Raw genomic sequence first — 12,422 nt, 5'->3', positions numbered from 1 at the left:
AAGTATCAATATGAATGAACACTTCAACTCCCAGCAGTTTATATGGATTTTAAAGATTTTATCTTTGTATAAGATTTAAGACAATACTGTTACCTTCAGGTGGTCTGTTAGATGTTGCTACAACAACTACTCCATTTTGAAACAGGTTTTCAAACAGTTGTTTTAGTATCATTGCATCTGCTATATCAGTCACCTAAAGAGTAAAGGAATAGTTACATATAAATGTTCTGAAACAAAACCGAGGCCACTTTAGAATATAGGCATAAACATTGTGGTCTTACTATTCAACATATACTCTATCCAAATATAACAAAAAACAGGTTTGACTTTAGATATATTTTAAAGGGAAAGTATAATTTTTTTTTTAAACTTTTTTTGTACAGTTACCAATTTGTCAACTGATGTTTTATATAATTTGTATTTATGTCAAAGTTTATTGTACAAATAAACATTTAATGCAAGGTGAATCAATGAGCCCCAGCTTGAAAAGCACGCACCCTGTGTATAACCAATCCAGATGGACCTGTCTCTGCTATAAGGAATTATTTTCCCCCTTGTAATCCTTCACATGAGTGAAGATAAAAGTATCAAATGATAAAACTCTCAATGATAACACAAATCAAATTCTAAAAGTACCAATTTACATAAATTAAATAATCTCATTAGGCAACTGTAAATAAATTAACCATAAATGGAATTTCGGGAGCTACACAGAACTTATTTTGTGACATTCCAATTTACATTGTTATGGTGTGTTGCATTGAGCCAACACACCGCAATGTTCATTTTGTGAATATCGTATGGTGAGCTATAGTGCTGATGCATTAAGAAATACTGTATGTGTGCGCTGGGGTTACATTCAGAATGCACCTATACCCATGTAAAAACATGGTGAGAATGGGTCTTAAAGGCAGTCTACCTTTACCAAAAAACTGCCTATGCAGATAAAGTGGTCTTTAGATAAAAACGGTGCAGCTCTATCAAGGTTGAATAATGCCTTTGCCATAGGTGTAGGCAATTTACATACCTCATGAAGCCTGACTGAATTACTCCCAGAGACTGCATTTTCCCACCCTGCCTTGTTGCTAGAATGTTGCTAAGACACATCCACCGCTACTGTTCTCATTCACCATCACAGGAGCGAGTTCTCAAACACTTACCTTAGAGCTACTGCATCAAGGGAGAGAAAGCGCATGTGAAGGTTTGAAAGTGATACTAAACTCACACTGTTTAATGTACATTATCCCTTCTCTTTCTGTATGTGGATGATGGAACTGTAATTATTTTAATTAAAAAAACAAAAAAACAACATCTAAGTACATTTTTCCTAATCAATATACAGCTATGACATCACACAGCTTTTTCCTAGCCTGTCTATAGGGAAACAATAGCATGTGGAGCTTCTAGTCCTCTGCTACTGGTCACCAAAAAAAAAACAAAAAAAAAACAGCCTTTGGGATACAGAGTAAAAACAAAATTATTATAAAGGTTTTTAAATTGTCATACAAATATATATATTTAAAATGAAATCTGTATACATTTTTTGTCGATAACATGGTGTGGGCAGATTTCTGCCAGTCACAGGCTGTGTCACGCCCTACAGCCTGTGTCTTAGAATAACAGGGAGGTGAAGCCTTCATCAATCCAGATGTAAAACGCTCCGACATTGGGAGCTCATGTCGCATGATGTGTGCAAATCAATGGTTCCCTATGAGAGCCATCTTAACTGGTCCGACACAAGTCGGTCCGACTTTGAAAAAGGTTCCAGCGCCCCCCACCCCAAGGCACCTTGTTCCCATGTTGATGAGGACAAGGGCCTCTTCCCAACATCCCTGGCCAGTGGGTGGAGGGCCGGGATCTGGGGCCCCCTTGTTAAAGGGGGCTTCCAGATTCCGATAAGCCCCCTGCCCGCAGGCCCAGACAACCACCGGCCAGGGTAGTCGGGAAGAGGCCCTTGTCCTCATCAACATGGGGACAAGGTACTTTGGGGTGGGGGCGAAAGCCCCCCCCCTGCCCCAGAGCACCCACACCCCCATGTGGAGGGCATATGGCCTGGTATGGTTCAGGAGGGGGGGTGCTCGCTCGTCCCCACTCCCTTTCCTGACCTTCCAGACTGCGTGCTCGGATAAAAGTCTGGTATGGATTTTGGGGGGACCCCACACCTTTTTTTGGCATGGGGGATCCCCTTAAAAGCCATACCAGACCAAAGAGCCTGGTATGGTCTTGGACAGGTAACCCCATGCAGTTTTTTTTTTTTTTAATTTAGCGTGGAGTTTCCCCTAAAGATTCACACAAAGTGCCCTCGTATTGTCGGGATCAAAGTCGGATCCCCGTTCATTGAAGTCGGATAGATGTCAGACTTCAAATCGCAGGGCAAAGTCGGATCCACAGTCCAACGACTGTCGTGTCATACAAGTGTGAACCTGGCCTCAACCAGGTTTTTGCAGAATACAAAAAACAAAAGAAGAAACAAGAAAGTAAACAAAGCGAGTATGAACAGCATATAATACAGCATTTATTGATAGTTTTTAATGATGTGGGTTTAATGGCACTTGAAGAAATGGCAAACAAAGAAAGGAGGGCAGAAAAAAACTGTTTTCCGGTAACCTTATAATCAAAGATGTGTTTTACCACACACTGAAAGAAGTGAGGGTTGCAAACGGTTGTGCAAAAACATCAGGAAGCTTTGAAAATGATAATAATTATGGTATATAGGCCAATTATACATTCCCTTCAAAATTAATAGACTAAAGGAAACACATTTTAGTTATGGTAGATTTCCAAAATATTCCATATCTTAGGAAGATTTTGCAATATGCCTAATTTTCTCACCCATATTTAAGTTTAATTAAGCAAAACAATGTTCCTATTTCATTATGAATTTAAAGCACAAAAAACACTTTGTATTATTGTATTAGTACAAAGCAAATCAGATCATTTTTAATGAAAGAATAAGAGTGCTTAGTGAACAAAGTGGTAACAAACATTGGGGTGGACCTGTTAATTAGAAGCAACATACTGAATAACACAAAACATGAATGTTTTTTGCATCCCTATTGTCCTCAAGGTGTAAATGCTGAAAGATGAGGAGAATCTAGGTTATAGTACTTTAGTCGTCTACTTGTCCTCTGTTGTGGAGTGGAATCAAACGACATGGGCACCATTATAAGCTAACTGAACAACACAATTCAGCAGATGGCCCATCTGAAAAACATGTAGCTTCATAGTGGGTTGAAGCTTTATTCTTGTTGTTTTAAACAACTGCTCGTAGTCACTTTGCCCAATAGATCTTAACCTATAACCTATAAACCTGATTTGCTGCACAAATAAAGTGTACTTCAAATAAATCCCAAACACATGGCTTCTTTTGTTACATAAAGATTTGCACACCATTTTGCTTAAAATAATAATAAAAAATAATTGCATCAATGACTTTAAGTTAGCAGAAATAGGGCTATGTATACCTCTTAAGCAGGCCATACACGGTCGAATTTCGAACTAATTTTATTTTCAAAATCAGAAAGTTCGTTTTTTTTATGATCCGATGGTGCCACCATTGATTTTCGAAATTTGGCCGACCAAGCCTTCAATTTCACCACATGTTGCTACAGAAAAGAATTTTCATGGCCGGGAATCTTCTTTTCTCTCCGTAAATTTTCTTTTCTTATTACATTTCTCGCACGATTCTCCCATCATTGATTAGAAAATCGTTAGTTTTTCTAAAAATTTCCAACATGTCCGATTCCTCAAATTTGATTGCCACGCGAAAATTGGCCGTTGTTGCAGCCCACTAATTTTCATACGAAAATTCTTTCATACGATTTTCTAAAGAAAATTCTTATGAAATTCGAACCGTGTATGGCCGGCATTAGTTTATAGTTACATATACATATAGTAAGCAAATATACACAGGTCCATCCAACCCAATTTAGCTGTGTGTCAGTTCAAGATTTCATTTTTAAAAGTGTATATATCTCTGTATATTGTGATATTTGAGGAAGGCATCTAGAAGCTTTTTTTTTAATTTGTCAGTTGATACTACTACCTAGGGAAGGGAGTTACAAATTTTTGCTGTTCTCTCCATAAAGAACCTCCTCCAAAACAGTCACCACCGATTAATTTGTAGATAGTGTTCATGTCTCCACTTAATGTCTAAGGTGAATAAGTTTGTTTTAGTCGTTCCTTGTAACTATGAACTTTTTCTAATTCTATCTTTCTATTGTCTGGGGAAGTAAATTGCATACTCAAGATGAGACCAAACCAATGTTTAAAAGGGGTAATAGTATTGATTTGACCCTAGAAAAAAATATCCTTTTTAATGCGTGTGAGTATTCGGCTTACTCTTCTAGCAGCAGCCAAGAATTGCATTCTATTGCTAAGCCTGTGGTCTACTAAGTCCCATACAAAAAAAGGTCAACAATACAAGAAAAAGTCACTACCCCCACCTATAACTGGTCTTCACAGCAAGGAGCACTGGAAGGGCAAACGCATGTAAAATAAAACCAAAGAATTTCCAAGCTCAGAACTTACCAACCAGCCTGCGACCAACCGAATTAACCTGCCTAACAGTATTAGTTAAAAACAGGGGTTTAGTTGCACACATTTGCAAATACATTCATAAGCTGCAGGCCACAGCAAGGCACCCTGTATCCTGCAGACCCTAACTCTAACTTTGAAGAGTCTCCACAGTGGGAGCACATGTATTCTAATGGATAGATGAAGGGCAGATGACTGGAGGGAGCCATGGCCTGCAGCTTATGCATGTATTTGCAAATGTGTGCAACTAAACCCCTGTTTTTAACGCATACTGTTAGGCAGGTTAATTCGGTTGGTCGCAGGCTGGTTGGTAAGTTGAGCTTGGAAATTCTTTGGTTTTATTTTACATGCGTTTGCCCTTCCAGTGCTCCTTTCTGTGAAGACCAGTTATAGGTGGGGGCAGTGACCTTTTTTTGTATTGTTGACATATTGGTCAGGCAACCCACTGACACATTTGCTGCCATTGTGCAATGTTCTGGGTTTTCAGTGTGCTCCTGCGTCTTTAAGGAGGGTTGGACTCCCTCCAGTCATCTGCCCTTCATCTATCCATTAGAATGCATGTGCTCCCACTGTGGAGACTCTTCAAAGTTAGAGTTAGGGTCTGCAGGATACAGGGTGCCTTGCCATGGCCTGCAGCTTATGCATGTATTTGCAAATGTGTGCAACTAAACCCCTGTTTTTAATTTAACGCATACTGTTAGGCAGGTTTATTCGGTTGGTCACAGGCTGGTTGGTAAGATGAGCTTGAAAATTCTTTGGTTTTATTTTACATTTTCCTACTAAGACCCCCAAATCTTTTTCCATCACTTATTCTACCATTGTAACCCATCCTAAATGAATATATTGCCTGCAAGTTCTAAGCACCCAAATAACTCTGCATATATCAGCACTGGGTCTCATCTGCCAAATCCCCACTCATCCCACTATATTTCCCAGGTCTTCCTGTAATGTTGCTACATCCTGTGAATTTTTAAATCCAACCTCGATATTGTTTATAAACAATTGGGAAATGGCCCCAAGACAGATCCCTGGGCACACCACTCAAAAAACTTTAGCCCATTCAGAGGCTGAGTAATTTATCATTACCCTCTGTACCCATTCTTAAAGCCAGCTTTCAATGTATGCATATGCACTCGCCTCTGCTCCAATAGACCTAAAAGTTTATATATTAAGCATTTGTGGGCACAGTGTCAAATGCCTTTGCAAAATTTAGCTAAACATCTCCTGCCCTTCTTTTATCTAGGTTACTGCTCATTTCTTCATAGCATGTTAACAGGTTGGACTGACAAAAGTGACCTTTCGAAAAACATGTTAATGGTTACCATTTTCTCTAACAAATTCTCCAATAAAATCCCTCAGCACCCCCTCAAACACCTGCAATGTTAAGCTAACTGGTTTGTTGCTCCCTGGTATACATCTAGACCCTGTTTTGAATATTGGGACCACATTTGCTCTGCTCAAATCAGTCAGTATCATTCCCATCAAGAGGAGTGGTTTGGCTATCTCTGAGCTAAAATCCCTGAGGATTTGTGCTACTATTACTGAGGTTGATAAACTTTTATCTAGCACTCATCTAACCACTTGCCCCCTGGATCCTGTTCCCTCGCAAATGCTACGCTCACCCTCTGACTCGATTGTACACTCTCTAACTCACATTTTCAACCTCTCCCTCTCTTGTGGCATCTTCCCAAACTCTCTAAAATATGCGCTAGTCACCCCCATACTAAAAAAGCCCTCACTGGATCCCACCAATCTCAACAACTTACGTCCCATCTCCTTACTCTCTTTCTCCTCCAAACTTCTTGAAAGACTGGTCTACAACCGACTAAGCGACCATCTGACCATGAATAAACTTCTTGATCCCCTTCAGTCCGGTTTTTGCCCTCAACACTCCACGGAAACTGCTCTCCTTAAACTCTCAAATGACCTACTAATGGCTAAAGCCAATGGACACTATTCTGTACTACTTCTCCTGGATCTCTCTGCTGCCTTTGACACAGTGGACCACCCCCTCCTCCTCAAAAAACTCCACTCCTTTGACTGTACTCTTTGCTGGTTCTCATCCTACCTATCCCACCGCTCCTTCAGTGTCACTTACAACTCTACTTCCTCCTCTCCTCTCCCTTTTTCCGTTGGAGTCCCCCAAGGTTCTGTTCTTGGACCTCTCCTTTTCTCAATCTACACCACCTCCTTGGGTCAGTTGACTGCCTCCCACGGCTTTAAATATCATCTCTACGCTGATGACACCCAAATCTATCTCTCCACCCCCCAGCTCTCTCCATCTGTCTCCTCACGCATTACCAACTTACTAGCAGACATATCAGCCTGGATGTCACATCACTTCCTCAAACTCAACCTATCCAAAACCGAGTTCATGATATTTCCTCCCTCAGGTGCCACTTCCCCTGATTTCCCTGTCAATATCAACGGCTCAACTATCAACCCATCTCCCCACGCCAAGGTCCTAGATGTAATCCTGGACTCTGAACTAACCTTTCGACCCCACATTCTATCACTATCCAAAGCTTGCCGCCTCAATCTCCGCAACATCTCCAAGATACGCCCCTTCCTAACCAATGTCACCACAAAGCTTCTAATCCACTCCCTGGTCATCTCCCGCCTCGACTACTGCAACTCCTTCCTCATTGGTTTACCTCTAAATAGGCTATCCCCACTTCAGTCCATCATAAACGCTGCTGCCAGGCTCATCCACCACACAAACCGCTCAGCGTCTGCTACACCCCTCTGCCAATCCCTCCATTGGCTGCCACTCAGTCACCGAATTAAATTCAAGATACTAACTATAACTTACAAAGCCATCCACAACCTGGCCCCCAGCTACATCTCTAACCTAGTCACAAAATACCAACCTAATCGTTCTCTTCGCTCCTCCCAAGACCTCCTGCTCTCAAACTCCCTTGTCACCTCATCCCATGCTCGCCTTCAGGACTTCTCCAGAGCCTCCCCCATCCTCTGGAATGCTCTACCCCAATCCGTCCGATTTTCTCCTACTTTATCCACTTTCAGACGATCCCTGAAAACTCATCTCTTCAGAGAAGCCTATCTGGCCCCCACCTAACAACTGCACATTTATCTTCTCAATTAGCACATCACCCACAGTTATTACCTCTTGTATCTCTTGACCTTCCCTCTTAGATTGTAAGCTCTAAGGAGCAGGGCCATCTGATTCCTACTGTATCAAAGTGTATTGTATTTGTACTGTCTACCCTCAAGTTGTAAAGCGCTACGTAAACTGTTGGCGCTATATAAATACTGTATAATAATAATAATAATAATAATTTGTGAGTGTAAAGCCTAGTACACACTGCTATTTTTTTCTTGTTTAACCCAGCGGGCTGAAGGAAAAAAAAACCTGACAGTTCAGGTCGGACCCGCTGTACTAGCAATCAGATGTTAGTACAGCGATCTCCCCTGCTGTTTTATTGTGTTCTGACAGAGAGACAGTCCCCCTGCCAAAACATTCAGGTCAGCACTCTCAGCCAATGGCCGATGCCGCCGGACATTCAGCCCGTGTGTATGGGGCTTAAAGTGGATGTAAAGCCTCTCCTACACCCAGTAAAGTGAATAGCCTCAGATGATACACAGAGATGAAACAACATTTTACATGTATATCTGCTGTCTTCAGCTTTCTACATTCTTTAGACAGTGCACATCGTATTACAAATCTTTCTTCCTGTTTCAGCAGTGGGTGTGGAGTCTGGGTATACACTGTGTGAGAGCTGATTGGAGGAAAGGCACACCCCCCCCCCCTCCACATAGGCAGAGGAACAAAGAAACTTGCAGAGCTGTACTATGAATAGGCAAGCTCTCTGCTTATCTATCTCTAAGTTCCCTCCCAACACAAATTTCCAGCTGCTTTTATCTCATGTGTCAGTAGTTATCATGCTGATAACAGAGGAATGGAGCAGTAAACAGACATGGCACTCAGAGCTTTGGAGAGAAATAATTAAACACTACAGATATATGTGCCCAGGTCAGATTTCATGAATGGGGTCCTAGTTTGCTTTTTTTTAACCGCTTCAGCCCTGGAAGATTTGGCTGCTGAATGACCAGGCCATTTTTCACGATTCAGCACTGCGTTGCTTTAACTGACAAGTGCGCGGTCGTGCGGCGCTGCACCCAAACATAATGGACTTCCTTTTTTCCCACAAATAGAGCTTTCTTTTGGTGGTATTTGATCATCTCTGCGGTTTTTATTTCTTGCGCTATAAACAAAAAAAGCGAAATTTTGAAAAAATACACAATATTTTGTACTTTTTGCTATAATAAATATCCCCATTTTAAAAAAAAAAAAAAAAAGCTAATTTTTTTTTAGTTTAGGCCGATATGTATTCTTCTACATATTTTTGGTAATAAAAATCGCAATAAGCGTATATTGATTGGTTTGCGCAAAAGTTATAGCATCTACAAAATAGGAGATAGATTTATAGCATTTTTATTTTTTATTTTTTTACTAGTAATGGCGGCGATCTGCGATTTTTATCAGGACTGTGACATTATGGCGGACACATCGGACACATTTTTGGGACCACTGGCATTTATACAGCGATCAGTGCTATAAAAATGCACTGATTACTGTAAAAATGTCACTGGCAGGGAAGGGATTAACACTAGGGGGCGATCAAGGGGTTAACTGTGTTCCCTCTCTGTGTTCTAACTGTGGGGGGATGGGACTGTCTAGGGGAGATGACAGATCGCTGTTCAAACTTTGTATGAACACACGATCAGTCTCTTCTCCCCTCAAAAAAACAGGATCTGTGTGTTTGCACACACAGATCCCGATTCTTGGTGTGTTACGAGCGATCACAGGAGCCCAGCAGACATTGCGCCTGCCGGGCACTCGCATTGGCTCCGGGGGTGAGCAGCGGGCGAGCAGTAGGCGCGCGCGTGCCCCTAGTGGCCACAGCGATGTAACATAACGTCGTTTCGCCCAGCCGTGCCATTCTGCCGCAGTAAAACTGCGGCTGGTCGGCAAGTGGTTAATCTGTTTCAAATCACATTTTCTGACAACCACAATGGCCTTACTCTTCCATTACTATCTCTTCTAATGAAGGTATTCTATTTCCTGTGAATAAACTGAAGAAAAATGTATTTAACACATTAGCCTTATCTGTGTCATTCGTGACTAATGCCCTGTACACACGGTCGGACATTGATTAGACATTCCGACAACAAAATCCATGGATTTTTTCCGACGGATGTTGGCTCAAACTTGTCTTGCATATACACGGTCACACAAAGTTGTCCGATCGTTCTGAACGCGGTGACGTAAAACACGTACGTCGGGACTATAAACGGGGCAGTAGCCAATAGCTTTTATCTCTTAATTTATTCTGAGCATGCGTGGCACTTTGTGCGTCGGATTTGTGTACACATGATTGCAATTTCCGACAACGGATTTTGTTGTCAGAAAATTTTATAGCAAGCTCTCAAACTTTGTGTGTTGGAAATTCAGATGGAAAATGTTTGATGGAGCCCACACACGGTCGGAATTTCCGACAACAAGGTCCTATCACACATTTTCCGTTGGAAAATCCGGCCGTGTGTACAGGGCATAAGCTCTAATGTTCATCCGTCATAGGGCCTACTTTTTTAGTCCTTACACTTTTTACTGTTAATATATTTATATTATGTCTTTCTCATACTCAATTTTAGCTACTCTGATTGTACTTTTGCATTTCTTAGTTCAATCTTATTTTATTGAAGGGAACAAAAAGGGAAGTGCATTTAGCATAGATAACATCATTAACAGTAGTAAGTAATGACAATAAAGAAAATGTATAGGGAGGTTACAAAATGTAGTACTGTATCCAGTTGATTATGTGTGTCAAAAAATATTAATTAGAACAACATGTTGAGGCATAAGGCCCCTTTCACACGATCGGACCGTTCAGGTCCGCCTGTCAGTTTTGATGGCGGACCTGAACAGGCGCTCCATGTTAGCCTATGGAGCGACGGATGTCAGCGGAGACATGTCCGCTGACATCCGACCCGGTCCGATCCGCTAAAAGCAGACGGATGGCCCTACGTTCAGGTCCGTCGCTGGCGGATTGGATCGGGTGAGATCTGATGAAAACGGACATGATGTCCGCTTTCATCCGATCCCTCCATAGGTGGCGGCGGCGCCTGAAAAGCCCCTCCCCGCTCAGTGAGCAGAGAGAGACCTGTCATCCGCCGGCTCAGCGGAGATCAACAGACTGATCTCCCGCTGAGCCGGCAGACCGAGGCGGACTCCGTGGAAGCGGAGTCCGCCTCGTGTGAAAGGGGCCTTACATGGATAAATAAAGGGCCCTCCCACTGCAAAGGAGAGGATTTCATGTAAACATCATGTATTACTCAATCAAACTTATTCTAAAATCCTGTTATGCTGTAGAGGATTTGTCTGTGAGGGTCATATTTTGTATCTGGAATAAGTGTTTAATGGTTTCCGGGGAGTACATTTATACAAAGAGGAGAAGGATTTGAGAGAAAGTAGTGGAAGCACAAAGATTAGGAACAGGAATCACCCCAACATGGTCATGACTCTTGCATTTCTTATTACATTGCTTGCAAACCTTAAATGCCAAAGCGGTCTCTTTCATTTTGTATTTTTTGAAAGCCAGTACTTTCTCCTTAACCACTTGCTGATCAGCCGCCACAGTTTTACTGCGGCAGAATGGCACGGCTTGGCAAAACGACCGTTACCTTACGTGGCTTCGCCTTTTGGCCACTAGGGGCGCGCACACCCGCAGCATGTAACCCGGAGCCGATGTGAGTGCTCGGCGGGCACCCGCGATCGCTCGTGACAGAGCGAGAACTGGGATCTGTGTGTGTAAACACACAAATCCCGGTTCTTTCAGGGAAGTAGAGACAAATCATGTATTCATACTAAGTATGGACACCAATCTGTGATTTCCTCCACTCAGTCCCATCCCCCTACAGTTAGAACACACCTAGGGAACACAGTTAACCCCTCGATCGCCCCCTAGTGTTAACCCCTTCCCTGCCTGTGTCATTTATACAGTAATCAGTGCATTTTATAGCACTGATCGCTGTATAATTGTCAATGGTCCCAAAAATGTGTCAAAAGTGTCCAAATTGTCCGCTGCAATATCACGGTCCCGATAAAAGTCGCAGATCACCGCCATTACTAGTAAAAAAAATAATAATAATAAAAATGCCATAAATCTATCACCTATTTTGTAGACGCTATAACTTTTGTGCAAACCAATCAATTATGCATATGCCCCATACACACGGTCGGATTTTCCGACGGAAAATGTGTGATAGGACCTTGTTGTCGGAAATTCCGACCGTGTGTAGGCTCCATCACACATTTTCCATCGGATTTTCCGACACACAAAGTTTGAGAGCAGGATATAAAATTTTCCGACAACAAAATCCGTTGTCGGAAATTCCGATCGTGTGTACACAAATCCGATGCACAAAGTGCCACGCATGCTCAGAATAAATAAAGAGATGAAAGCTATTGGCCACTGTCCCGTTTATAGTCCCAACGTACGTGTTTTACGTCACCGCGTTTAGAACGATCGGATTTTCTGACAACTTTCCGTGACCGTGTGTATGCAAGACAAGTTTGAGCCAACATCCGTAGGAAAAAATCCATGGATTTTGTTGTCGGAATGTCCGAACAAAGTCCGACCGTGTGTACGGGGCATTATTGTGATTTTTTTTATCAAAAATATGTAGAAGAATACATATTGGCCTAAACTGAGGAAAAAAATAGTTTTTTTGAAAAAAAAAAACGTGGGATATTTATTATAGCAAAAAAATAAAGATATTGGGGGTTATTTACTAAAGGCAAATCCACTTTGCGCTACAAGTGCAAAGTGCACTTGAAATTGCACTGAAAGTGCACTTGGAAG

The 12,422-nt window shown here is 41.9% G+C and overlaps 1 protein-coding gene across 1 annotated transcript in view; it reads right to left on the bottom strand.

Annotated features, from left to right (window-relative positions):
• The window catches only part of AFG1L (AFG1 like ATPase), a 230,022-nt gene that overhangs the window by 117,195 nt on the left and 100,405 nt on the right, over window positions 1-12,422 (bottom strand). Inside the window, exon 6 of the mRNA XM_073627041.1 lies at window positions 94-193. Within this exon, the coding sequence (XP_073483142.1) occupies window positions 94-193 (100 nt within the window). The remainder of the gene's footprint in view (window positions 1-93; window positions 194-12,422) is intronic.

The sequence above is a fragment of the Aquarana catesbeiana genome, linkage group LG04 (genome assembly GCF_042186555.1).
Source record: "Aquarana catesbeiana isolate 2022-GZ linkage group LG04, ASM4218655v1, whole genome shotgun sequence".
NCBI lineage: Eukaryota > Metazoa > Chordata > Amphibia > Anura > Ranidae > Aquarana > Aquarana catesbeiana.
The sequence above is the reverse complement of the archived record's forward strand: the minus strand, read 5'-3'. Positions and strand labels throughout refer to the sequence as shown.